The sequence below is a fragment of the Gadus morhua genome, chromosome 8, assembly GCF_902167405.1.
Source record: "Gadus morhua chromosome 8, gadMor3.0, whole genome shotgun sequence".
Lineage (NCBI taxonomy): Eukaryota > Metazoa > Chordata > Actinopteri > Gadiformes > Gadidae > Gadus > Gadus morhua.
Window position 1 is genome coordinate 26,814,440 of NC_044055.1, and position 27,713 is coordinate 26,842,152.

The 27,713-nt window shown below is 41.5% G+C and overlaps 1 protein-coding gene across 3 annotated transcripts; it reads left to right on the forward strand.

The window, feature by feature from the left end:
* The first annotated feature begins 632 nt into the window (after positions 1–632).
* Positions 633–27,713, forward strand: ubac1 (UBA domain containing 1). Of its 3 annotated transcripts, none has more exons than XM_030363760.1 (10): positions 634–1,061; positions 6,918–7,038; positions 7,147–7,220; positions 7,359–7,469; positions 7,578–7,680; positions 7,905–8,013; positions 24,134–24,407; positions 24,690–24,776; positions 25,733–25,871; positions 26,662–27,713. In XM_030363760.1, the coding sequence occupies exons 1-10, from the start codon at positions 924–926 to the stop codon at positions 26,775–26,777; spliced, it is 1,272 nt and encodes a 423-aa protein (XP_030219620.1). In that variant the 5' UTR covers positions 634–923; the 3' UTR covers positions 26,778–27,713. The 3 variants fall into 3 exon arrangements, with proteins under 3 accessions (XP_030219622.1, XP_030219620.1, XP_030219621.1); XM_030363761.1 differs by having other exon boundaries at positions 635–1,061; positions 7,362–7,469; XM_030363762.1 differs by lacking the exon at positions 26,662–27,713 and having other exon boundaries at positions 633–1,061; positions 24,690–24,792.

Sequence of the window (27,713 nt, forward strand, 5' to 3'; positions counted from 1 at the left end):
CATAGACATCATGCTTCAGAAACAAAAATATCCTCCAAGTACAAACTAAAATCCTTCAAGTACAAAAAACATTTCTACAAGTACGGAAAACTGAAAGTTGTGTGTGGATCTGAAGCAAGGCATTGCGAGAAACATACGGAGGGACGCGGTCGCTGAGCTGCCCTGCCCCAACATTGCATGACACGTTAAACTCACCTAGAATCGCCACCACCATCATCCAAAATTCAACAGACCAAAAATAGTTGGAAAGCCTACAGAAACTATAGATAGTTAATGTGACAATCACATTATTAAAAATAAACTTGGAGCAATGATGTACTGAGGAACTATTTTTTTGGGAGCATGCTTTCGCAGGGAGTTCGCTGCCCCGCCTGCCCATACGGACGGCAGGCCGAAAATGAGCTTCCCCTATTTGAGTGAGTGGAATGTATGTTCACATTTTGGAAGCGTTATCTCCGTTACGCTTATAGTCATCACTAATAATGTTTGCAAATAAAACACTTTTCTTTATCACAATAAGACCCACACTGTGTATGTACTTAGTATGGTTAACGTTGCCAAATTGGGCCAGATTCCCGGCCCAATCTGGCAACACTGCAAAACAGCCGAAGTAAACTCACGCTCCCATGATGCACCAGGGCACGACGTTACAGTTGCAAGTAGAGTTCAAAGTTCAATGATTAACCATCAAAATAGGATCTAGCTGGGTGTTGTTGGTTGTCTTTACGGGGCGAAAACAGCTGCGCCAGCAGAGACAACATCGTTTGATTCGCGCCGGTTAGTAAACGGAGCAGTCTGAGCATGGTGGAGACTTAAAAGGTGCATGTCCGCACAGTTAAGCTGGGAAAGGAAGGACGGCTAGCTGTTAGCACGCTAGCGACAGGAGCTAACATTAGTGGGTCGGGGGAACGAAAACGGCAGCTATGTTCGTCCAGGAGGAGAAAATATTTGCGGTCAAAGTGCTGAAGGTCCACATCTGCACCGCGGAGGGGACGGAGTGGCTGGAGGAGGTGACCGAGGACACCACCGTGGAGAGGCTCAAGGAGAAGTGTCTGAAACATGTGAGTGAGGCCCTGTCATCCTGATCGTAGTCGGACAGGCCCTCCGTGTCACCTGTCAGGGTGGTGTCGATGGATTATTATTTAGTCTCCGGGTAGACCTGGCTATTTATAATGTACCGACTGGTCTCACTGACTGTGACTTTGACACTGACTCCCACTGGGTCCGAGGCTCCGCCCCTTTAATCACTATAAATACCCCTTAATCACCATATACATTCCTTTTAATCACTAGGGCTGGGTATTGCCAGATACCTCACAATTCAATTCAATTCGATTATTTAGGTCTTGATTCGATTCGTTTTCTATTTGATTTGATATTGATCCACTCCATTGATCTATTTGATTTGCTATCGATTCAAAGTACGTGCAGATGACAAAAATACCTAAATATTATTTAGAATTAACCATTTCAAAATGAATTAACCATTTCATTGTGCTTTAACTAGCAAAATGGGAATACACCGTTGTTTAAAACTGTTCCTGAGCTAAACTTGCAGCATAAAGGTAATCATCATAACATCGAAAAGTGTAAAAGGGCATGTACATTTAGCAATACTCGCTTCTAGATTACATTGACTGAGTATGCCTTATTTTGTGGAAATCACAAAAATTCTGAATCGAAATTGAATCGAGAACAAATAAATTGCAGTGCATTGATGAATCGATATTTTTAGCTAGCCCTATTAATCCCCCTATATATATATATATATATATATATATATATATATATATATATATATATATATATATACCCTTTATTCACCCTGTAAATACCCTTTTATCACCCTTTACATACCCTTAAATTAAATTGGATCGTTAGACGAAACCTTATGCAGCAAGGACCACCACCGCGATACATGTGTCAATCAACCGGACCGGAGGTGTGTAGCCCTACCAACTACAAGGCCATCTAAACATTGTGTTCACACCTAGGCTGTTTCCCAATTTCAAGGAAGCATGCTCAATGGCCGCCCTTTTAAGGACGCTACGTCATAGAACGCCGACAAGCACTGTTCCAATGTTGAGAAGCCGCGCCATTTTTGCGTCCTTTGTTTTTGAGAATTCCGAGATTTTTCAAGGATGCATCGCTGCATCCTAGACGAGCCAAAACTACCCACAATCCTCTGCGTTCACTGGGCGGGTTCTTGAAAATGGCAGAGCAGTGCACGTTAAAATGAAGTGAAGTTATATTTATTTTTTGTGCCGTATTGCTTTTTATAGATTCATCATGTTAATGCAAATAATCAAGCCTAAAGACCTGTGCCACTTTCAACGGTTTTTGCAACTTAATGATACGTTGCTATATTTTGCATGGACGTAGCTGGTGTTAAACACCACTGTCACCAATGTCAATTTACTCGCTCACAAGATTACATTATTTATGTAGGCCTGTTCATGTTGAATCGTTTTTTTTAGGGTCAGCCCAGCAAACGGAGGCTTTTGTGCGCCTTAGGGTGGCGCACAAACATTTTCACCGGTGGAAGGGATAGTGCCACTATCCAATGTTGTAAAATTAATGCACAACCGATCATTTGCAATGTTTGTAATTTTGAATGAACGTATATAATTGTATTTTATATGATATACTTATGTGTTCAAAGCACTGGTAGATTGTAGGCATATATGAATGAATGAATCAGATCAGTTAAATAATATATCTAAATAAATACACGTTTATCATCTCTTTCTTTGTCTTTTCCCCGCTGCATAATAGTAATCCACCGTACTGTAAATGTGATGCATGAATTAAGTTCTCAGACAATTTCACTTAGTTTTATAAAAATTGAATGGATTTTCCTTTTAATAAAGACTATTCGATCAACCGCAACAAAGCTTTTGTGACTTCCCCAAAGAGGCTCCATGCGAAGGAGACATGACCGTATTCATAACAGACAAAAGTCAAATAAATATCGATCAGCTTGATTGCTGCCATGTTTTATTCATAGGCGCACATGTGTTTACAAGCGGACACGCAGTATTAAAAAACGGAAGCGGAAGCGCTTCCACACTACCAAGTCGTTACAAAGTCTGAACGTTACAAACCCTAGGAAGCACTCGAGCTAGCACTCTATTCTCGTCTCCATAGGACGCGACTAGCAAGGACGCGTCCTAGCAAGGCTGCAGCCTTCACTTTGGGAAACAGCCCTAGACTATAGAGTGGCGAAGTCACAGCCCTTCCGGTAGAGCTCATGGGACCTATGAGATCGAAAAATATGAATGGGTGTCAATGGAGAGAAAATAATTATTTTCTGGTCCCAGTCTTTATATGCCCTGGATTACACATATGTTGTTTGTGGATTTAAATGATAATTTTTCATGCAAAGAAAACTAAAAATGTTCGTGAAGAACTTTGATAATTTTAGGTTTTATGTGAGGCCGCTTTGTGAACTACAGCTCTTCGCTGCTCTCGACGCATATGGTATACGTCACCACACCCGCACTTGGAACTCGGCACAGAGATGGCGATCTCTCTGCTCCACTTCACCACTTTTTTTTCAAGGCGAGGATAAAAGCATAGAAAGAGGTGAAAACCACTATAAGTCGGGGCATGTGGAGAGTTTTAGTTATGTGCCATCTCGATGTGCCTAGCACTCTATTCTCGTCGAATCTAAAATTATCAAACTTCTTCACGAAAATTTGTAGTTTTATTTGCATGAAAAATTATCATTTAAATCCACAAACAACATATGTGTAATCCAGGGCATATAAAGACTGGGACCAGAAAATATCATTGATATTTTTCGATCTCATAGGTCCCATGAGCTCAACCGGAAGCGGCGTGACTTCGCCACTCTATTGACTGAAATCCAATGCATTGGTTCGAACTGGTATTTGAATAAGTTGTGGGTGGGCATATCTGTGAGAGGTTTATTCAACCAGTGGGTTTTATTGTGTTGAATATGAATTCTGAAACAAAGTTGCATAATGAAGGTACAGTGGAAAGAATACGTTTATGCACCCATGCTAAAGTTGACTAAAAATAGGAAATAAAAAAAATCATCTTTTGGAAATCGATCTGGATGCCTTAATGCTGCATTCGACACTGTAGACCATACAATACTTTTGGACAGGTTAGAAAACTGGGTGGGGCTTTCAGGCACAGTCTTAAATTGGTTCAGATCCTACCTACAAAATAGGAACTACTTTGTTTCCATCGGCGACTTTGTATCAGAATCAACCAACGTGATGTGTGGAGTCCCACAAGGTTCGATCTTAGGACCCTCTTTATTCAACATCTACATGCTCCCACTAGGGCAAATCATGCATAATAACAATATTGACCATCATTGCTATGCTGATGACACGCAAATCTATGTATCGCTATCACCAAATGACTATCGGCCCATAGATCTGCTGTGCCAGTGCATTGAGCAAGTGAAAGACTGGATGTGCCGAAATTTCCTTCCGCTAAATGAGGATAAAACAGAGATAATTGTATTTGGTGCTAAAACGGAAAGGCTTAAAGTAACCCAACACCTTCACTCTCTGTCCCTGAAAACCTCAATCAAAGCCAGAAATCTAGGGGTTATCATGGATTCTGATTTACATTTCGAAAGTCACATCAAATCAGTTACAAAATCTGCATATTATCACCTTAAAAATGTAGCAAGACTTAGAGGGCTCATGCCCACCGAAGACTTACAAAAACTTGTACATGCCTTTATCACTAGTAAGCTTGATTACTGCAATGGTCTCCTTACAGGTCTCCCAAAACAAACTCTAAGGAAGCTTCAGCTTGTTCAGAATGCTGCTGCTAGAGTTTTAACAAAGACCAAAAAATTTGAACATATTACACCAATTCTTAAATCGTTACATTGGCTTCCTGTAGGTCAGAGAATTGATTTTAAAATCATGTTGCTAACCTATAAATCCCTACATGGTTTAGGCCCAAAATATTTAACTGATATGCTTCCACTACATAAGCCTTCTAGAACACTAAGATCTTCTGAGACCAATCTGTTAATTATCCCCAGAGTAAACACGAAACATGGGAAAGCAGGATTTAGTTACTATGCAACAAATAGCTGGAATAAACTCCCTGAGGATTTAAGACTTGCCCCAACTCTCAGCACCTCAAAACAAGATTGAAGACTTTTATGTTTGCTTTAGCTTTCTGCTAAATCTTAAATACTTTACCTTTATTTTACTTAAATGCCTTTTTAACTTTCAATATAATTTTCTCACTTTCTTAAATACATTGCACTTTCAATTTTACTTACTAAAAAGCCTTTTTAACTTTCAATTAAATTTTCTATTTTTACCAGAAAGATACATGATCTGATACCAGAGAGAGAAAGGATAAGGGTTACTAGAATCCGGGTTGGAGTCCCAGAGAAAGTACCAAGTTCCGTTTAGGTCGGGTTGGAGTCCCGACGCGGATATCAGAGAGACTGTTGATCTGATCTTAAATACATTGCACTTTCTATTTTACTCATTTCTTTGCATATGTTTTCTTTTACTTATCTATTATTTTATTTTATTGTATAACAATGTTTATATGTGAAGCACTTTGAGTCTGCCTTGTGTATGAAAAGTGCTATATAAATAAAGTTGCCTTGCCTTGCCTTGCCTTAATTGAGGAAAAATCCAACCTTTTAGGCCACCATTTTTCTTTGTGAATGAATAATGTATCGTATATAAATAAATGTTCTTCATTTGCATAAGTATAGGAACCCCTATGTTCAATTCCCATAGAGGCAGGCAGGTTTGTATTTTTAAAGGCCATTTATTTCATGGATCCAGGAAAATATGCATCTTGATAAATTCACCAAGGCCTTTGCAATTAAAATAGCCCTACATCATCAAATACCCAGAGATTGGTATGGTTTTATTTCACTGGGTATGGTGAAGGGCCTCTGCATTGGGCATATGAGCAAGGATTGCGAGAAGCGCTTGACATGCGAGGTGTGCAGCAAAAACCTTCCCAGCGTCCTTCACATTAATTGGTGATAGAAAGCCACACAGACTGTAAACAGCCCAAGGAAACATGGGTGTGCACTGGTCTCTCCGCAAACATGTGGTCATACAGGGGCCGGGAAAACTGAAGGGATTCTATCCATCTGAACTACCGGCTCAGGTGTAGTCCAGCAAAGAAGACAGTCATTCAAACCTATACATTCCTTGATCAAGGCAGTACACATGATGATGCCTGTAAGCACAGATAACATCAAAGAAGAGGAACTGGCTATGTGAGCGTACTTGGATGGTATTGGTGTTCCTCGCGTCCAAGCTGACGTGGAGTTGTTGACAGGCACCAATGCCTCCAAAATCGTTGAACCCTGGAAAGTAGTAAACAGTCATGGAAATGGACCCCCATGCTGTTAGGATGGGTTACAATGGGCCCCTTTAAGGATGCACTGAGAAAGAAATGTGACAGTGGTGGCCACCGTGCTGCCTCTGTTAAGTGGAAGTAGCAGCGTGGTTGGAACGTGACAACAAGGAACGTGAACAGAAGCAATGATTAGAGAGAGAAGAATAGAAAACAACTGAGTCAAGAGGAGGGCGAAATCAATTGCAACACAGTCGAACAGCAGAACTAGTTCAATGGAACAGTGTCGGTTCCATCAAATATCGTTGAGCCAACAGTGGATAAAAATAAATAATTCTAACTGTTTGAATGAATGCGTTTGTTATAGCTTTATGCAACATTTCGGAAATGTGTCTAATCCAATGTTTTGGAACAGTATGATCAAACCTAGCTGAGCCAGCTAGGTTTAGACTAAATGCATTTTTGTTATTGCTTTACCTCAATAGTAATACCGTTTTTAATGAATGACTCCATCCATGCTTTGTGCTGTTCTGTTTTGTTTGTCGACTGGTTCTATGATATTTTGAAGTTGTTTGTATTTCTTGCAGTATGTGCACGGAAGTCTAGAAGACCCGAAAACACTGACACACCATAAACTTATCCATGCTGCTTCAGAGCGTATCCTCACAGACACTAAAACGGTCAACGATGAAAACATCAAAGATAGAGGTATGCTGGTCCTTCTCCCTGTCATTTAATGTCACCGTTGCTACAGAAGTCAAGTAACCTTTCCATGCACTGCTATACTTGCTTAGACCCGTTTAACTGCCTTTGTAGATGTTTTGCTGCTGATAAAGAAAAGACCACCCCCTCCACCACCAAAGATGTCCGACATATCTGCAGATGAAAAGGTTTCCAGCTTTGAACTACAGTTTATGAAAATAAATGTCGATATTTGGGGAAAGTCTTCAGTTGTATAATAGTATGAGCCTATGTTTGCTGTGATGCTCTGAGCTCATGATGACATATGGTTATTTGTTTGCCCCCAGCAGAAGAAGCAGGAGAACAAGGCTCCAGACAAGGATGCTATCCTTAAAGCCACCGCCGCCCTGTCAACTAAACACACCGACCGCACGGTCACCCAGCACAACATCCGAGACGTGAGGATTATACGCAGCCTCAAGTTCTGGGAAGGGATTAACAGCATTAATGATTTGAAGATGATCTAATTGTATGTACTTTTTCTGCGTGTTTGTTTGCTTTACCAGTTTCAAACAGAGCTCAGGAAGATCCTGGTATCTCTGATCGAGGTGGCCCAGAAGCTGCTGGCCTTGAACCCGGACGCAGTGGAACTGTTCAAAAAGGCCAACGGTAAAGCTAGAATCAGGACAATCCTCTGCATGATGACTGGTTCAGAATACCTCTTTCATTTTGGTTGACTTTTAATGCCAAATGTTGCTAATTGTCATCTCTAGACCTCCACATTGACCTTAATTTCAGGGTATTTTACTGGATTTTGTCTTAATGGAAGGAGAAATGCTCTTGCTTTGGTTAGATGGTGTGGGTCTCAGTGTGTGACTGTCTGTGTCCTCTAGCCATGCTGGATGAGGACGATGAGGACCGGGTGGATGAACAGGCACTCCATCAGCTGACGGAAATGGGTTTCCCTGAGAGCAGAGCCATCAAAGCTCTTCGCTTGAACCAGTGAGTTGAGATTTGATAGTATTTTGTCTTTCTGCTTTTTTTCTATTTAAAAGCTTTTTGAGTACAAAGATATATCACTTTATCAAATCCCGTTCCCCAGTGATCAACCCCCCTCTCTTTAAAGAAAGGAATATGATTCATATGCATCATCAATTCAATTAAAATAAATGCATACATTCTGTAATGCTCATAACTCTTACTCTTGTAGTAGGCCTTACACGTAGGCTTTCTAGACATGTTGATTATCAGGATCTGGACTAAGAAGGCCGGGTAGTTTAGTGCGCTTCTCCCAGCTCTAAGGTGTAAGCTCTATGGTTTTCAAACTGTGAGTCACGACTCGTAAGTGATTCACAACAGAGGGAGTGTAAGGCAAGGCAAGGCAAGGCAACTTTATTTATATAGCACTTTTCATACACAAGGCAGACTCTGTGCTTCACATATAAACATTGTCATACAATAAAATAAAATAAAAGATAAGTAAAAGAAAACATATGCAAAGAAATGGGTAAAATAGAAAGTTAATGTATGTAATGTATTTAAGATTTAGCAGAAAGCTAAAGCAAACATAAAAGTCTTCAGTCTTGTTTTAAAGGTGCTCAGAGTTGGGGCAAGTCTTAAATCCTCTGGGAGTTTATTCCAGCTATTTGTTGCATAGTAACTAAATCCTGCTTTCCCATGTTTCGTGTTTACTCTGGGGATAATTAACAGATTGGTCTCAGAGGATCTTAGTGGTCTAGAAGGCTTATGTAGTGGAAGCATATCAGTTAAATATTTTGGGCCTAAACCATGTAGGGATATATAGGTTAGCAACATGATTTTAAAATCAATTCTCTGACCTACAGGAAGCCAATGTAACGATTTCAGAACTGGTGTAATGTGTTCAAATTTTTTGGTCGTTGTTAGAACTCTAGCAGCAGCATTCTGAACAAGCTGAAGCTTCCTCAGTTTGTTTTGGGAGACCTGTAAGGAGACCATTGCAGTAATCAAGCTTACTAGTGATAAAGGCATGTACAAGTTTTTGTAAGTCTTCGGTGGACATGAGCCCTCTAAGTCTTGCTACATTTTTAAGGTGATAGTATGCCGATTTTGTAACTGATTTGATGTGACTGTCGAAATGTAAATCTGAATCCATGATAACCCCTAGATTTCTGGCTTTGATTGAAGTTTTCAGGGACAGAGAGTGAAGGTGTTGGGTTACTTTAAGCCTTTCCGTTTTAGAACCAAATACAATTATCTCTGTTTTGTCCTCATTTAGTTGAAGGAAATTTCGGCACATCCATTCTTTCACTTGCTCAATGCACTGGCACAGCAGATCTATGGGCCGATAGTCATTTGGTGATAGCGATGCATAGATTTGTGTGTCATCAGCATAGCAATGGTGGTCAATATTGTTATTTTGCATGATTTGCCCTAGTGGGAGCATTTAGATGTTGAATAAAGAGGGTCCTAAGATCGAACCTTGTGTGACTCCACGTGTCACGTTGGTTGATTCTGATACAAAGTCGCCAATGGAAAACAAAGTAGTTCCTATTTTGTAGGTAGGACCTGAACCAATTTAAGACTGTGCCTGAAAGCCCCACGCAGTTTTCTAACCTGTCCAGAAGTAATGTATGGTCTACAGCAGGCCTATTCAACTAGCGGCCCGTGGGCCAAATGCGGCCCCTCTTACATTTTTTCTGGCCCGCAAGAGGTTGCATGCAAAAAATGAATAAAATAAAGGAGAAACATAGTTGCATGCAAATCAGGTTTCTGTGTGTAGCCGGTGATACTAGCCAGTATCAGTATCCCACAATCAGGAACTGGCATCACTTATTCTGACAATGTTTGGCTCAACCGATACGTGTGAGTCTAGCTTTTCTCATATGAATGCCATCAGAACAAGGGCACGTTGGACCATGACCTATGAGAAGCTGCATGAGTGTCTCAGGATGAGCCAAACTAGGCAAACAAGGCAGTGCATCTTTCTCACTGACTCACTGGCTCAAAATGTCTCATATGTACAGTAGTTCTGTTTTGTGATGATTCAAACAACATTGTTGAATTCTAAATACGTGTCCAAAATATGTGAGAACAAAATCTTTTATAATGATACGATTAAAAGTCAAGAAGGAAGGAATGCGTCTGACAAGTTTATTCCATGTAGTAGTATTATATATATTAAGTTAACACTAATTTAAGTACGATTTATTTGTAGCGATTTAATCACGTAGTTTTACTCCGTGTGGCCCATGAACCCCCAGTGGTTTTCCTTTTCGGCCCACTTGTTAAGGAGGTTGAATAGCCCTGGTCTACAGTGTCGAATGCAGCACTGAGGTCAAGTAGCATTAGTATTGAAGTTTTGCCAGAGTCTGTGTTAAGACAGATGTCGTTTACAACTTTAATAAGGGCGGTTTCAGTGCTGTGCAGGGGTCGAAATCCTGATTGGAAGGTGTCATAGCAACCAGTTGATGCCAGGAAGTGATTAAGTTGCTGGAGGACAACTTTCTCAATGATTTTACTTATGAAGGATAGATTTGATATTGGTCTGTAGTTGTTAATAATAGAGGCATCTAGGCTCCGCTTTTTTAAAAGGGGTTTAATAACTGCAGTTTTCAAAGCTTTTGGGAAATTGCCTGACTGGAGAGAGTTGTTAACCACTGAAATATGTCTACTGCTAGGCAGTCGAAAACATTCTTAAAGAGGTTGGTAGGTAAAGTATCAAGGCAACAGGTGGATGGCTTTAGTTGTGTCACAGTTTCCACAATATTTTGAGAGTATAACATTAAAGCATGCCATCCTTGCCACGTTACTTTTGCCTGAACAGGGTGGTAGTCCAACATTTTTGTTTGAAGTGGAGATATTGATGGTGCGTCTGATGCCTTCAATTTTATCAGTATAAAAAGCTGCAAACTCATTGCATTTCTGCGTGGAATGGAGATCAGGTGGAATTTGTGTTGGGGGGTTGGTCAGTCTGTCAACAGTTGCAAATAGGGTTTTTGCATTATTAGTGTTGGTTTTAATGATATTGGAGAAAAATGTTTCTCTAGCACTTTTTAAGTCTAAATTGTAGGCACGGAGGCTCTCTTTATAGATATCATGGTGAATATGAAGTTTTGTTTTACGCCAGATGTGTTCAACCTTCCTGCATTCTTTTTTCTGTGCTGTTACAGAAGCAGCTTTTCTCCAGGGTGCCTTTTGCTTTCCAGAAATAGTTTTAGCCTTATAAAGTGCAATGACATCTATGACTTTCAAAATTTTCAAATTAAAGTTTTCTACAAGATCATCAGCAGAACATGGGTTGAGAGGTGGTAGCAAGGGGATGGCCTTTTTAAAAAGTACATTAGAATCTTCATTGATATACCGTTTTTTGACAGTATTGGATTTTGTCTGTATGTCGGGAATAAAAGATATGTTAAAGAAAACACAAAAGTGGTCAGACAAGGAAGGATCAGTCACAGAGGGATCAGAAACATTGAGGCCCTTTGTGATAACCTGGTCTAGAGTGTGCCCCTTACAATGAGTAGCCTCTTTCACATGTTGAGACTAGGGCTGGGCGATATGACGATATCATACCGTGGACGATATGAAAGTGTCTACTTGGAGAGATTTGGCCATATCGTTTATACCGAGAGAGAAAAAAATAAATAAAAATTATATTGCACTGCACTGACTGAAGCAAGGCAGGTGTGAGACTCACCTGTTAACTTGAAAAAAAATCTAATTTGTATTGAAGAAACAGTTCTATTTTTACCACCAGCTATTTGCACAGCACATAACTTTATTTTATAAGTGTATAATTAGTATTTAAAATATTTGTGTGATGCTGTGATTTTTATTTTATATTACAGTGCACTGACTGACAGCCAGGCAGGTGTGAAGCACACCTTTAAAAAAAAATGTTATTTGTATTGAAAAAACAGTTCAATGTTTACAAGATGTGTGCACTATATGACACTGCAGTTAATGACAGATTGTTCGCTACTTACTCCTTTGTAAGCATGGAAATTCAAGTTCAAAATAAAAGAAAAAACTGATCAAATGTGAAGTATGGTTATTTTAAGCCATTTATTATTTTAATTTACTTCAAAAATACCATATCGTGATATATATATCCATATCGTGATATTAAATTACTCATATCGTGATGTAAGATTTTGTCCATATCGCCCAGCCCTAGTTGAGACAGTTCAAAAGTGTCCAAAATGGTAAAAAGTGTTTTTGCACACTTGTCATTCAAATCATCAGTATGAAAATTGAAGTCACCAGTTATAACTAGACAGTCAAATTCTGTGGAGATGCTAGACAATAATTCTGTGAAGTCATCGAAAAAATTTGCAGAATATATGGGACAAATTTGGCCTGTAAATAATTAATAGGAGAACTCTGGGGGAGCATTTCAATACAGCACTAAGGTATCCGAATGATGGAAAATCACCAAATAAAATCTGTTTCCCCATAAATACATTTTTAAATACAGCAGCAACCCCTCCACCTCTTTTTCCAAATCTACATGCATCCAAAAAGTTATAGTTGGGAGGAGCTGTCTCTATCAGAACGGTTGCACCGTTGTTATTTTGTTCCAGCCATGTTTCAGTTAAAAACATAAAATCCAGTTTAGAAGTGGTAATAAAATCATTAACTAAAGATGATTTGTTATTAAGAGACCTAACATTAAAGGTTGGGTATGGAATTCGCTTTTTGGGCTTTTTTTGCAAAATTACTTGAAATCCTTATCATAACCCACTTACAGCCACTCAGTTAGAAGTACTGACATGAAAATTAAACAAGTCAATCATCTGTGGAACGGGCAGGGCTCGAAAAACTTCAGCCAATGATTTCCAGAGCCACCGAGTTGCATTGGACAGTAAGTACGTCCATCAAACGGTCGTACTGCACTCCCCCTCCCCCGCGCGCGACCCCTTCGTGCAGTACTCGTGACCCAGAGCAAGCGCCTGTTTGTTGTTATCCTGCGGTAGCTACTGGAACTAGTTAATCCACATTTGGACCTAGCAGTAGAAGACAATTTCCATGGCAGACAAGACGCCACCATCCCCACCACCACCACCACCAGCAAAGAGAAGGAAAACCCTACGCTAGCCAGGCTCGCTCTCGCGCATCTGTGTTCGCGCTCGAGCATGATTGCGCGTCCAGGTACTTGGAACGGGTGGAGTCAGAGTCAGCGTTGAAGGAGAGGGGGTTGGACCATTTGAGTTGTGTATTTTCAAAATCTGCTGGCGTTTCGCAAATACCATACCCAACCTTTAAGTAGAGCCATCCTGATGGTGTTGTTGATAGGCTTTAAGGTGCTTTTTGGTTTGGAGGCAATAGATATGAGATTTGTGAGGTTAGCAGTGTGTCTAAGTTTCCCTTTGTTTACTCTCTTAGTGGTTACAGCATGAATGCAAAAGTTGCCCTGTTTTGACGTAGGCAACCTTGGGTTCAGCAGATTATGTGAAACTTCCTTTATACTGTGTCTACGGCTGAACCCTTTTTTGTCTCAGTAATACTCAGGACTACTATCAGTACAGGGGGGGGGCTGGGGCGCCATCCTCTTTGGTGTTATCAGCCTGTGGCCATGACGTGGCGATGCTATCATTGACACAGATGCAAGTTTGATGCCAACATATTCCAGTTTCTTAAATTCAGCTGGAAAATCGCAAAGGGAGGAGATATTGGGGCTGGAGTTGTTGTGGCTATGGGAGAGATGAGGCTGGAGGTCATCGTCGATGGGGGAATGCAGAGGAGGGGGGTGGCTGTTCCTCGCCAAGCCAGCGTCAGCGATGGGGGAAGGCACAGTGTCGATGGCGTCGGGCGGGCTGTTGTCTCTCTTCAAGGTCTGTGGGCTGTCTGCTATCTTTGTGTCAGATAGTGGCAGAGTAGATGTGTGGGGGAGGCTGTAGTCTTGTTTCTTCTCAACCTGTGCTCTGACTGTGGCCTGTGCATCAGACCATGGAGATTTGTGGGAAAGCGAGAAGAGAAGATTGTCCCTTAACAGTTTTGAGCCTAACCTGTTTGGGTGTAGGCCATCTGCTCTGAAAAGATATTTGCGCCCCCAGAATAAGTTGAAATTGTCAATAAAGCCCCTTCCTCTTTCATTGCAGACTCTGGAAAGCCATGTATTCAGTGCAAGTAGACGACTGAATCTGTTTTTTCCCTGTCAACTGCTGGTATGGGTCCACTGATGAATGACTTGATGTGTATTTTGTCCAGTGTATCCAATAGATCAGTGTAATCCCTCTTCAGAAGTTCTGACTGTTCTCTTTGAATATCATTAAATCCTGCATGCACAATAATCTGTGAGATTTTGGGGTTTCCCAATATGATTTTGGCTAGTTTCTGGTTGATATCACTAACCATTCCATATGGGAAGTTGCATGTTTTGATCTTCTTACCGGTTATATCCTTGATGGTTGAGTCTCCTATAATCAGAGTGTCTGGTTCATCTGCTTTCTGTGAGATGGGCCCTTGTTGGCTTGAGGTGACGGTGGCAGACGCATGCGCAGCCCGCCTCCATGGCGACTGGTTCTTGTTCCGTCTCTGTCCGTACCGTCCGTCCGGACACATTTCGGGGCTCAGGGGTGCACAGGTGGCCGACGCATGCGCAGCTCGCCTCCATGGCGACTGGTTCTTGTTCCGTCTCTGCCCGCACCGTCCGTCCCGACGCATCTCGGGGCTCAGGGGTGCTCGGGTGGCAGGCGCGTCCGTGGACTCTTGAAGTGGCAGGAACCGGTTCTTCAGCGGCAGGGTTAACTTCAGTGACTGGCTAATTCCGGCTGGATATTGGATATTGGCGGGGAGAGAAAAAAATATGCGTGCAGCATGTCACGTAATGGCAAATTAGTCACATGCACATGAGAGCTACCTGTTGAACGGTCAAAACTCTGTTCAAATCTTTCCCCTGATTTATGCCATTCAACTTTTCTTTAGTAAGATGTTTTAAGCTGGCTAATTGGCAATCATGAGCAAAGTTCTTCCATATATTTTATTAGGGGGCCTAGCACAAAGTGCAAAGGCAATCTATTGTGGTTAGTTTTATTATTCCGCCAAATTTGACTTACACAGCCTAAACCGCTTGCTTGCTTTTGATAAAACTATCTTCAGCTGTAGAGGCTGACTCAAGAGCAAATAGTACACTGATTGGCTCAAATGTGGTGCTATAGCAACAGTCCAAAAATGCAAACTTTGAACAAACCTATCTCGTAACTGCTTTGACTTACAGTCATGAAACTTTGTTCACACGCATACATCCTCATGCTGAACAAATGTGCCTCAAGAACCTATGACTTTCTTTGGATAGATTTACAGACATCTTGAATTTAGTTAAAAACACAAAATTCCCTTTTTAGACTTAGAAAAAAAAGCACATCATCTTTGGACCTATGTCTTCAATCAGACATGAAGTCTGTACAATAAAGATAAAAGCACCCAGGAGCCATTCATTTCTGAAAAAGGGTATGGTTTAAAACACGTAAAGACTTAAAGGTCCCATGGCATGAAAATTTACTTTATGAGGTTTTCTAACATTAATATGAGTTCCGCTAGCCTGCCTATGGTCCCCCAGTGGCTAGAAATGGCGTTGGGTTTAAAACGAGCACTAGGTATCCTGCTCCGCCTTTGAAAAATGAAAGCTCAGACGCTCAGATTTTGAATTTGGCCCCATATGTCGTCATAAGGGGCCAGGTTACCTCCGCTTCTCTGCTTTGCCCGCCCGGAGAATTTGGCCCGCCAATGAGTCAATGAGCTACGACTGTTGTACACTTCTTTGTTATTTTGATAAGCGCTCTGCTGTTGGTGTCATGGCGCATAACTCAACGGGTTCTCTGACGTCTCTGGTATTTCCACAACAAGACTCGTAGTGGGGGTTATCTCAACCATGGTGGAGAAGGAATTGGGGGAAAGGAACTTTAACTTTGACTCCCTGAAGTAAATGAACCGCGTAATGCAGGAGAAGGGATTATTGCCCGCGATTGCCTCCCGCCGGAGCCCCGCTGCCCACTTCCGAGACGGTGGTGCCCCAGCAGCGGGCAGCGGGGCTTTGGCAGTAGACAATCGAGGGCAACAATCCCTTTCTCCTCCATGTCGACATTCAGTCTACTTCATATTGATGTGGAAGTGGAGGAACCAGTGACGTCGGAGAACCCGATGCAGTCGTTTTGAGATTCATAATATTGTCTGGAGGCGCGCACAGCTTTTGGACGGGATAGTATATATTCTATGATATAGATATCTATGTTTATGTATATATGATTATATTTAGATATAGAGCTCCAGGACTGGTCTAGAATATTTAGAGAATACAGCCAAAAGCTGTGTGAGCCTTGCCATTGTGATAGAGACAATGAGCTACGACCGTGTGTGTGTGTTAGGGGTGTAACAGTACACAAAAGTCACGGTTTGGTACGTACCTCGGTTTTTAAGTCACGGTACGGTACGGTTCATAATTACGGGGAACATTTAAAAAAAAACTGCTTGTTTGTCAACAACAGAGAATGGCCGTAGATCAGCAGCAATGAAAACACCAATAAACTTGGCTATGGCATTTTCATTTCTGAATTCCCAGACAGGGGTTGTTGAAATAGTGTCGTGATCTGGGTTTGCACAGCTCGTTTTTCAAATAATATTCGAAAATTGCTCAATCAAGAACCCCCCACCCACGCACGCACGCACTTCGGATACACGCACACACAATGACACAGGGAGAGGCTTTTATGATTTGTGTGAAATCAATCTGTTGATTTCAACAACTGTAATAATCAAAATTATTTCAACGTGGGCTTAGGCAGATAGACCTACATGCGCCGAAAACGGATCGCTATTTATTTATTTATTTATTTTACTGAACACAGCCTGCATGACGGTGAACTAGACACGTCAAAAATATAACTTCACACGGTGTGTCTTTTTACAATTTATTTGTTACCAGCATTCGTAGTGTTGATCAGCAGAGAAATAGTCGCTTAGCAACCGAGGACGCTATTCACCACCGGAAGTTGTGAAGGCCCATGCAAGTCAACGGAGCGTTGACTCGGTTCGGTACAAATACGTGTGTGTGTGTGTGTGTGTGTGTGTGTGTGTGTGTGTGTGTGTGTGTGTGTGTGTGTGTGTGTGTGTGTGTGTGTGTGTGTGTGTGTGTGTGTGTGTGTGTGTGTGTGTGTGTGTGTGTGTGTGTGTGTGTGTGTGTGCGCGCACTGTAACACCAGTGTTGTACACTTCTTTGTATGGTGCATAACATGTCGGGTTCTCTGGTATTTCCCCAACAAGAATCATAGTGGGGGTTATCTCAGCCATGGTTGAGAAGGGATTGTTGCCCGCTATTGTCTCCCACCGGAGCCCTGCTGCCTCGGCAGCGGGCAGCGGGGCTCTGGCGGGAGACAATCGTGGGCAACAATCACCTTTCTCCTTGGTTCAGTCTACTTCATATTGAGTGGAAGAACCAGAGACGTCGGAAAACCTGACGCAGTCGTTTGAGATTCATAATATCGTCTGGAGGCGCACACAGCTTTTGGCCGTGATAATATAAATTATATGAAATATATATCTATGTATAATATGATATCATTTAGACAAAGAGCTCCAGGACTCTCGCCGGAACAGCCGGAGTGTTCTAAAATATTTACAGAACACGGCCCAAGGCTGTGTGCGCCTCGCTATTGCGATACATCCACTGTAAACAGAGTGCATGGTACCGTGGCCGCAAGCTGCTCACAGACATGCAAACGGCGCACTTTTTGGCACGAGTCGCTTTTTTATCATACATTTTTGGGACCTGTGTGGTCCGTGCAGATCCGAAGAGTTTTTTTTGGGCGGTGGGGGGTAGGGGGGGGGTCGATCGGCGCGCGTGTCAATATTCCGTAATCTGACTGACTGAGACCCCTCGAGCCTTCGAAGTAAAGAAAAGTGATTCCGGAAATGATTTTGTTAGGGGACCAATCACAGCCCTTGCCGTTGCGTCGACTGAAGGTTAAATATTGGATGCGCACGTTAGAGCTTAGATCGGCCCAGAAAATCAAGCCCGACCCGGCCCGAAGCCCGTGCACGTTCTGTCCGAGCCCGACCCGACACATTAACTGTAATTATGAGCCCTAGCCCGATTTCAACCCGATATTTATTTTAACACTTATGTAACTTTGTACACATTTGTTACTAGGGCTACTCTGCTAAATATAAATGCAAGTGATAATGTATAGAACGCCGGTCATTATCGGGAAAATAAGCCCCGACAGGGCGAACAGTGCACCGACGAGCAGCGATGCTTCTTGCATCGCCCTGAAGGGGCTTATTTTCGATAATGACCGGCGACGTTCTATACATGATCCCGCTTATTACACGGCTACTTGCCAAAACGAAAAAAATAACTTCACATGGTGTGCCTTTTTGCAATTTATTCGTTATCAGCATTCGTAGTGTTGATCAGCAGAGCAATAATAAATTGTCCGCAAAGAAGGTGACGTTGCTTAGCAACGGAAGACGCTGGGGTTAACAAGTCACTGGACTACTACCAAAGTGAACGGAGCGTTCCACGACATTGAGAAGACCTGTGTAATAAAGGCCTATAATATAATAATATAATATTTCTGTTTATGGCATAGATTTCTCCTCATATTAGAGGTGATGATAAAAATAAAAACGCTCGATCAAAGTCCCGGCCCGAACCGGCCAGAGGATAGTGGTGGGAAATATCGGAGAAGGATGCACTTATTGTGCAGCGGGACGCAGGGTGCAAGTGCAGTTGGAAGTGGTCATGGCTAAAATTAGAAGCCACGACGGAGGTGAATTCTGTGAAGCATAACTTTCCACTGTCTGACTTTTTCAAAGAAATTGAGAAAAAAGGATGTGCTTAATGCACACTCTGCATTAAAGAAATTAATTATGCCAGCAGGGGTGTACATGCCCTGTATGCACACTGTAAGGCAGACATTCATCGGAGGAAAGTGACAACAACAATAACTACACAAAGTGTTGCACAGCTTCTCCGAAACCCTCTTCCAGAAACCCCCTAAGCAGCAGATAAGATCAGGGACAGTGCCAGGTGCCACACTGCCAGTACCTGTACCTGTGATCGCATATCCAATGCAGAGGTGTGTGTTTGTGTGTGTGTGAAAATAAATTAACTTAGTTTAAAAAGTCACTTTAACTGAGAAACTAATATATTATCTTTCTAGGCATATAGCATATAGCATAGGCCTTCTCATGATAATAGGATATCATGCCGTCATATTTTTTCAGACTTCGGGTAGCTCTCTCTTTTTTTTTGTCATACATGTGTTTGCATCCCTGTGCTCAGGGCCACACCCCCACCCTCCTCCTTGACCCGTGCGCTCATCCTCATTTGCATTAAAGCTGCAGACACCGAAACGGCGCGTTCGCGGAAAGCTCGATGTGCGACTAGCTCGTAGTGGCTGTAATTCTACACCTCGGCTGAATTTTTTTTGGGAACGTCTTCGAATACTGTGTTAGGGGCCAACAAATATCTATATTAAAGCATCCATAAAGTAGCATGCCATGGGACCTTTATATGCTTGCATCAGCTTCAAGATGGACTCCTAACACAAATGTTGTTCAGAATAAAATCCTGAACAAGATGAATTCCACATATTTTAAATTAGGGCGTGGGATCGAGATCGTGGCCTAAAATGACCACAGTTCCTAGACGGAATGTTTGATTTGAGGGGGACCAACTTAGTGGCTGTTGGGGACCAAAGTTCTAACTGCTCAAATAAAATGAAGTACATTGAAAAAAGTACATGGCTGCCAGTGCCTTAAAATCATCCACATTTTTCTTGAAGCCAAAAGGCGGGGTTACCTTAACTCAATCGTCATTAAACTTGGTGTAGTCAAAGGCACATGGGTGAAGATGAACCTTTCCAAATTGTATTCAGGACAATCGGACAATAGCGGGCACTATAACAATTAACCGAAAAGCAACCTCTCCAAATTGCATCCAGATTGGCCCATAGGGGGCACTATAACCATTAACTGAAAAGGCATACTTTTGACCGCCATATTTCCTGACCCCTTTCACCTACTGTCATGAAACCCTATGTTATCCTATCCTATGCTATCCAATGTTGGGTGCAAAAAGGCGAGGTTATCTTGAGTCAATAATCACCAAGCTTGGTGTACTTAAAGCAGCATAGGTGAAAGTGAACCAGGTTAAAGTTAATCAAAATAGGACTATAGGGGGCGCTAAAGCAATCAAATGAAAACTTTATAGACACATTACTCCTCAGACTTTTGACGTACAGTCTTGGAAGTTTGTTCGCAAAGCTAAGGCTATTCCAGCGTCGTCAACAATATGCAAACAAAAATGGTCTTAATGGTCTTCATCAGGGTCTTAATGGCCTGTCGGGGTCTTATTGGTCTGTTTTAGGCTTGGCCCCCGTAAAATGCTGCTTGCAGCTTTAATTATTATCATTATTATTATTATTATTATTATTATAATTAGTGTGAATGCTGTAGCATTCACACTCTAGATATTGAAATCTTTATTTTTCTTATTCTTCTTCCGCACGTTTTTTGGTCTTCAACTTTAACGGCGGCTGGCTATTATTCAGTTTCTTTCAACTCTTTCAACTATTTAAACTATTCAGCTTTTTCCACATGGCGGAGCCTTCATCTTATTTCCTCTGGTACTTCAACTGTTTAAAGGGTAATTCCGGTGTAAAATGGATGAAATTTTGTTGTTTAATGGTTTGAATGAAGATAAACGGTTGAAAATCAATTGAGTTACGTCTTAAAGGGTAATTCCGGTGTTAAATGGATTTGGGATATGTTTTGTATGATAACGAGTTGAAACGTTCATTTTGGAGCAAAAAAACGCATATAGACGCTTTCTTCAGTTGGCTGTTTTTAGCTGATTCTATCAAAACGCTATAAACTCGGAACAAAGGGGGCAGTGATTATTGTAAAAACTAAATCGCTATTTTAAACCACTGAAAAGGCCATAAATAGCCCGACACTTCTTTGGTAGTATAATAAGGGTCTTAACATGTAAAACAAGGCATTGAGAACTCTGTAAGTGTACAGATTGTTTATTAAAAATGACATTTTGTACACACAATACCATCAGTAGATCACCCGTCAACGCCATTTTGTTTTCAAGACTCGATAGGTAGATTGACAAACACATACTGATGGTATTGTGTGTATAAAATGTCCTTTTTAATAAACAATCTGTACACTTACAGAGTTCTCAATGCCTCGTTTTATATGTTAAGACCCTTATTATACTACCAAAGAAGTGTCAGGCTACTTTTTGCCTTTTATATGGTTTAAAATAGTGATCTAGTTTTTACCATAACCACTGCCCCCATTTTTCCAAGTTTATAGCGTTTTGATAGAATCGGCTAAAAACAGCCAACTGAAGAAAGCGTCTACATGCGGTTTTTGTGCTCCAAAACGAACGTTTCAACTCGTTATCATACAAAACATATCCCAAATCCATTTAACACCGGAATTACCCTTTAAGACGTAACTCAATTGATTTTCAACCGTTTATCTTCATTCAAACCATTAAACAACAAAATTTCGCCATTCTCTTAAGCCCAGTTCAGACCAAAGATTCACCTTGCAACGGCTTGCAACGAGACGGTTTTAGAACGTCGCAGGGGCGGTGTGAACGGGTCGTTGCAAGCCGTTGCAAGGAGTTGCAAGGCGTCGCAAGGAGTTGCAAGGAGTCGCCAGAGATTGAACATGTCAAATCGCAAGGTCAAGTTTTAGAACGCGGCGATTTAACTATTCCTCTTCAGCCAATCACAGCACAGAACAACTTGTACGTCACGGATTTACTCCGTCCCGGTACCGTACTGTCCACTCCAGCATAAAAAGATCAGAAGATGGCAGACTTCTGGTCCGAGGAGAGGGAGGAGAACTTAATTCGGTAATTAAATTCGGTTGAAATGCAGTCCCGGTAATTTGTGTTCGTCTTCTGAATTAAAGACCTCACCAGATCCTCCAGATGATGGAATAGGACCGGGGACAGGCGTGTAAAATTGGTGAAAGCTGATATATCTCCGATTTCTAGCTCTCTACACAGATTGGCGTAGGCACCCTGTTTCTGCCGCTGAAGTACCCAACTGCGGCTCCATATTCTTGGCTTTACAACTCGCCGTCTCTCCTTTTCATGATTAAAGCCACAGCAAAAACTGCAACCATTTCACTCTCACTAACATAATTAGGCCTGTTTATAATTAAGTTATCCATCTCCAATTAGTAGTTGAGCCGATGGTGAACAAAGACAGATCAAACTGAAATTCAACTAACGGAAAATGCAATGTATCCAACAACGGGTAATCAAAACTAACTGTAAGCTCCAGCTATTTACTCCAATGCAGATGTAGTGGAAAATGACAAAACACAGTAACTCTAGCCTACTCTCAAGTAAAATAAAACTAATTGCAAACCAAACTAATCTAACCTAACCTACGCAAATGATGATGTTGCGGCTCTCAGCTGTGCCAGAGCGTTCACAGTTGCTATGGAAACCACCTAGCGTCGCAGCCCGTTGCAGCGTGTTGCAGCCAGTGTGAACGGCCCAGTTTTAGAACGTCACAGCCCGTCTTCGTCGCAAGGAGTTGCGAGTTGCAAGCCGTTGCAAGGTGAATCTTTGGTCTGAACTGGGCTTTAAAGAGACACACGTACACACACGCAATGTCTCCGCCATTCTCTTAAGACACACGCACGCACGCGCGCACGCACGCGCGCACAGCTTTATTCCAATTCGATTTTAACATTTTGAACTGTGTTCAAATATCTCACTTGATTAAAGCTATTCAACATGTCTACTGCCTACTACTACTACTACTACTACTACTCCTACTACTACCATTACTACTCCTACCAATACTACTACTCATATCAATACAACTACTACAATTGCTACTACTACTTCAGCTACTACTACTACTACTTCAGCTACTACTACTTCTTCAGCTACCACTACTTCAGCTACTACTACTTCAGCTGCAACTACTACTTCAGCTACTAACTACTACTTCAGCTACTAACTACTACTACTATTACTTTCATATTCTATTAATTTTACATTTCTTCCTATTCAGCAATTGTTGGCGCCTGTCATTCAGCCGTCAGCATTCACACTCGTTTTCTGCAGGAAATGCAACTTCTAGTTATTTTTATTTTTTATTCTTTTCGTTAGCAATATAAGTCGGCTACTTTGTTTTACTCTATTGGTAGATGGCCAAAGCTGCGGTATCGGAAGTGAATCAGTGGTATTGGCATATCCCTTCTAAATGATTTATTTATTTGTGGTGATTTGAATAATTTCTATTAACACACAGGCAAGGGCTTCGCCATTCTCTTAAAGAGACACACATACACACACGCAATGTCTCCGCCATTCTCTTAAGACACACACCCACACACACACACACACACACACACACACTCACAGCTTTATTCCAATTCGATTTTAACATTTTGAACTGTGTTCAATTATCTCACTTGATTAAAGCTATTCAACATTTCTACTGCCTACTACTCCTACCACTACTACTACTACTACTACTACTACTACTACTACTCCTCCTACCACTACTACTACTACTCCTACTACTACTACTACTACAACTACTACCAATACTACTACTACCATTGCTACTACTCCTATCAATACAACTACTACTTCAGCTACTAACTACTACTTCAGCTACTAACTACTACTTCAGCTACTACTACTATTACTTCAGCTACTACTTCTTCAACTACTACTACTTCAGCTATTACTACTTCTACTTCAGCTACTACTTCTACTTCAGCTGCTACTACTACTATTACTTTCATATTCTGTTAATTTTGCATTTCCTCATTTTCAGCATTGCTTTGTGATTGTCATTCAGCCGTCAGCATTCACACTCGTTTTCTGCAGGAAATGCAATTTCTAGTTATTATTTTTATTTTTTATGCTTTTCGTTAGAGGAAAACAAAGTATCTGACTTATATTGCTATCGGTATAGCCAAAGCTGCGGTATCGGAAGTGAATAAGTGGTATCGGCATATCCCATCTAAATGATTTATTTATTTGTGGTGATTTGAACAATTTCTATTAATATTAAAGCTATTGAAGCAGATTTTAAGTCTCATTTGAGTCTCATCACAGTATCTCTACACCCCAAACTGTCAGCATGTCGGTCACCCAGGCCATGGAATGGCTGATCGAACATGTCGACGACCCCTCGGTGGACACTCCTCTCCCGGGCCACGAGACGTCAGGGGCTGCAGGGGCTGCGGCCACGGCCCCAGCGGGTCCCTCTCTCGTCGGCCCCGCCTCGCTGTCCGGGGTGCTTCAGCTCCGGAGCATCCGCCAGGCCTCCACAGAGGAGAGCAGCAGGCAGGACGAGCTCACCGAGATCTTCAAGCGGATCCGCAGGAAACGAGAGTTCAGGCCGGACTCCAGGGTTGGCGATGTCTCTTTGCCTCTCTCTCACTCAGTTTCTATTTAGCTCTAGGTTTCTGTCTAGCTCTTTCTCATGACAATTTATTTTTCTTATTTTTGTCTAGCAGTGATCGGAGATCTTCTCATCAGTATTAAAACTTTATTGCTTCAGAGCCGGCCTTGTGATCTGACACAAAACAAATGGGACCTTTTGGAATCTCATGGTGGTTGTCACTGCTTTGTAGTAATACAGTAATTGTAAAGGTGTTTGTGTCTTTTTGTATATCTGTTTTTATCCCTGCAGGCAGTGATTGCCCTGATGGAGATGGGCTTTGAGGAGAAGGAGGTGGTGGATGCTCTGAGGGTGAACAACAACCAGCAGGATGCTGCCGTACGTTAAATGGATAGTCAGGTTTTTTGCACTTTAAGCCTTATTTTTAGGTTGTTTACAATGAAATAAATCGGTTCAGGTGCTGTTAGTCTGTGTTTGGACAAATTTAGTTCTTTTTTCTAGCCCGTCAGATCCCACTGTACAGGTCGATGGGCATGAAACATTGGTCCTAAAGCAACATTAAACGTTTGTTTGCAAAGCGAAAGTATTCGGTATTAGTCCTCCGCCGGAATTGGAAAAGGGATTGTTTTCGTCCTGTTTGTAGGTGTTAAGCGCACATAACACCGCTGCAATAAAAAACTACAAACAGGATGAAACAATCCCTTTTCCGGTTCCGGTGTCGGACTTATACTGACACTTTCGAGGCTTCCTTTAGAAATGAGTGGCTACAACAAAATGACTAATAAAACCTGCTGGAAAGCATACTTTGCTCTGATTTTTTTTGTCTAACATAACTTACACCAGTTACCAATCTGATTTTCACAGCTTTGAAAACAAACGTTTAATGTTTTAGGGCTGAAGTTTCATGCACATCAACCTGTACAGTGTGATCTGACGGGGGCTAGAAAAAAAAACTTCTCCAAACACAGACTTTCGGCAACGTTAGCACCTGAACCAATCGATTTAATCGTAAACAACCTGGAAAAAAACAGACTATCCCTTTAATCATAATGTTACCAACCATCAGTTACACATCCAAATCCAAGATGATTTGTATTTCTTTATAGATATTTGTTCTTGCCTTTTTGTGCGTGGGTTGAAGAGACCTGTAGCCCAGCACCACAGGTGGGAATCAAACCTGCGCTGTAGGGCGCATTGCTAACTCGGTTGGAAGAGGTGGATTGAGCAACCGAGAGGACCACTCAAGGGGATTTTTAAGGAAACAATGAATTGTGTTATTTCAGCAGCCTCAATGCTGTAGTGATACGAGTTGCGGGGGTTTCTCTGTGTTCCAGTGCGAGTGGTTGCTGGGAGACCGGAAGCCCTCCCCCGAGGACCTGGACAAGGGCATCGACACCAACAGCCTCCTGTTCCAGGCCATCCTGGAGAACCCAGTCGTCCAGCTGGGCCTCACCAACCCCAAGACTCTTCTGGGTAACCTCTAATCCAGTCAACCAAATGTGGGCACTGTCTCCACATGAACCGGTCTTACCCACAAACAGTCTCTTCTGGCTTCACCAAAACATCCCTTAGCAATCTTATTGGTCCGAATCGTTGTGCCGAATATGCCTAAGAGCCTTAAGCGTGTGAGCGTGCCCTCACTACACATTAAAACCATAGCAGTAGCACCTTGATCTTAGTGGTAGGACATGGTTGAGTGAAGTACTTGTATGGCAATTCACTGTCTTATTCAACAAAACTTTTGCAAACTCCGTAATATGCACATTGATGCTTCAAAGCCGAAGTTCTAAATGCTATTTTCTTCTATGTTTACATTCATGTCGACGGCGCACTTACGGTAAATGCTCTTCAGCCGAATCGATTCAACCAATTCATATTCACCTATGATATTGGTACATGATGTTTAAGTGAAAACAGGAGGGACGGTACAGTAGGGCTGGGCGATTAATCGAATTTTGATCGGCAATTCGATTTTAGCGTCAAACGATCACAAAACGAATGTATATATATTTTATTTTGTGTTTATTTAAGGTGAAATTTCAAAGTTCTCAGTTACAAAGTGTTTTCTGGGAGAAACATGCTGACTAAATACATGATTTTTTCAAACTCAAAAATGATCATTTCGATTTTTTTTTTTTTCATAATCGAGCAGCCCTACGGTATTTTATTAAAACATGACTCGTGTATGACATTCACCAATGTCCCTTTTGAAGACAGAGGTCTTTAAAGAAGCCTGTTTGTGTGTGTGTGTGTGTGTTTTCAGCGTTCGAAGACATGCTAGAAAATCCTCTGAACAGCACGCAATGGATGAATGATCCAGAGACTGGCCCGGTCATGCTCCAAATCTCCAGAATCTTCCAGACCCTAAATCGTACATAGTGTGTGTGTGTGTGTGTGTGTGTGTGTGTGTGTGTGTGTGTGTGTGTGTGTGTGTGTGTGTGTGTGTGTGTGTGTGTGTGTGTGTGTGTGTGTGTGATGGGAGGAGGTATTGGTTTGCCTTGAAAAGTGAAAGCCCTAGGTTTGGATTGACAAATGTTACGCATATTGTCTATTTATGACATTTACAGACAAAGCCCTTTTAAAATTAAATGTTACCTTGAACTTTATTATTAAGATCTCAATAACTGAAATTTAGTACGTTGTTTTTACATTTTAATAAGAACTTTATAGTTAGGATGGACATGATTTATTTTATATAATTTCTCCATGTGTGAAATTAATAGATTTTTAGGCATCAATTCAATGTTTACACTTCTGAAAACTTTTTTTGTATGTTTTGCAACATTTAAAATTCAATGTTTCTGGCTGTTAAATTTCTTCAGCAATGAATGTTATATTTTTGAAGAGGGAGGGATGCTCTTAATTCGAGTTTCTCTGGCCTTGTTAAAGAAGCGTGATTGTCCGTGATCATTGAATATGGGTTTGTGACACATTACCGCTAGAAGTTCAGCTTTGAGGGCCTGCCTGCCTCGTTACTGTAAATCACACTTGTATCGATTTGACAACATTTCAACAATTGTCCTTGTGCAAATTTGAAAATATTTATTTAATATTTTGCCTTTCAAAGAAGAATATACACTGTCTATTTGCGTCCGTCATATTTCTACAAACATCGTATTAAGGAGAGCTGTCTGCTCTTGTAAATTATGTTTCTCTCATCTAGAACTTTACTGTTTTTCACTTCAGCACTTGAAGAACAGACACTCCATCTCCTTTTGTAGAACACATCACACATGCTGGAATATTATATTTCAAAAGACCTAACCTAAGCATAAGACCTTTGCAAATGAGCGTTTCATTAAACGTTATTTGATG

Bases quoted from the DNA above. Each gene is read 5' to 3' on its own strand.
- ubac1 (XM_030363760.1), top strand. From the start codon at position 924: ATGTTCGTCCAGGAGGAGAAAATATTTGCGGTCAAAGTGCTGAAGGTC. The intron at 1,062-6,917 runs GTGAGTGAGGCC...TATTTCTTGCAG, and splicing joins AGGAGAAGTGTCTGAAACAT to TATGTGCACGGAAGTCTAGA. The intron at 24,408-24,689 runs GTTGGCGATGTC...TTATCCCTGCAG, and splicing joins AGTTCAGGCCGGACTCCAGG to GCAGTGATTGCCCTGATGGA.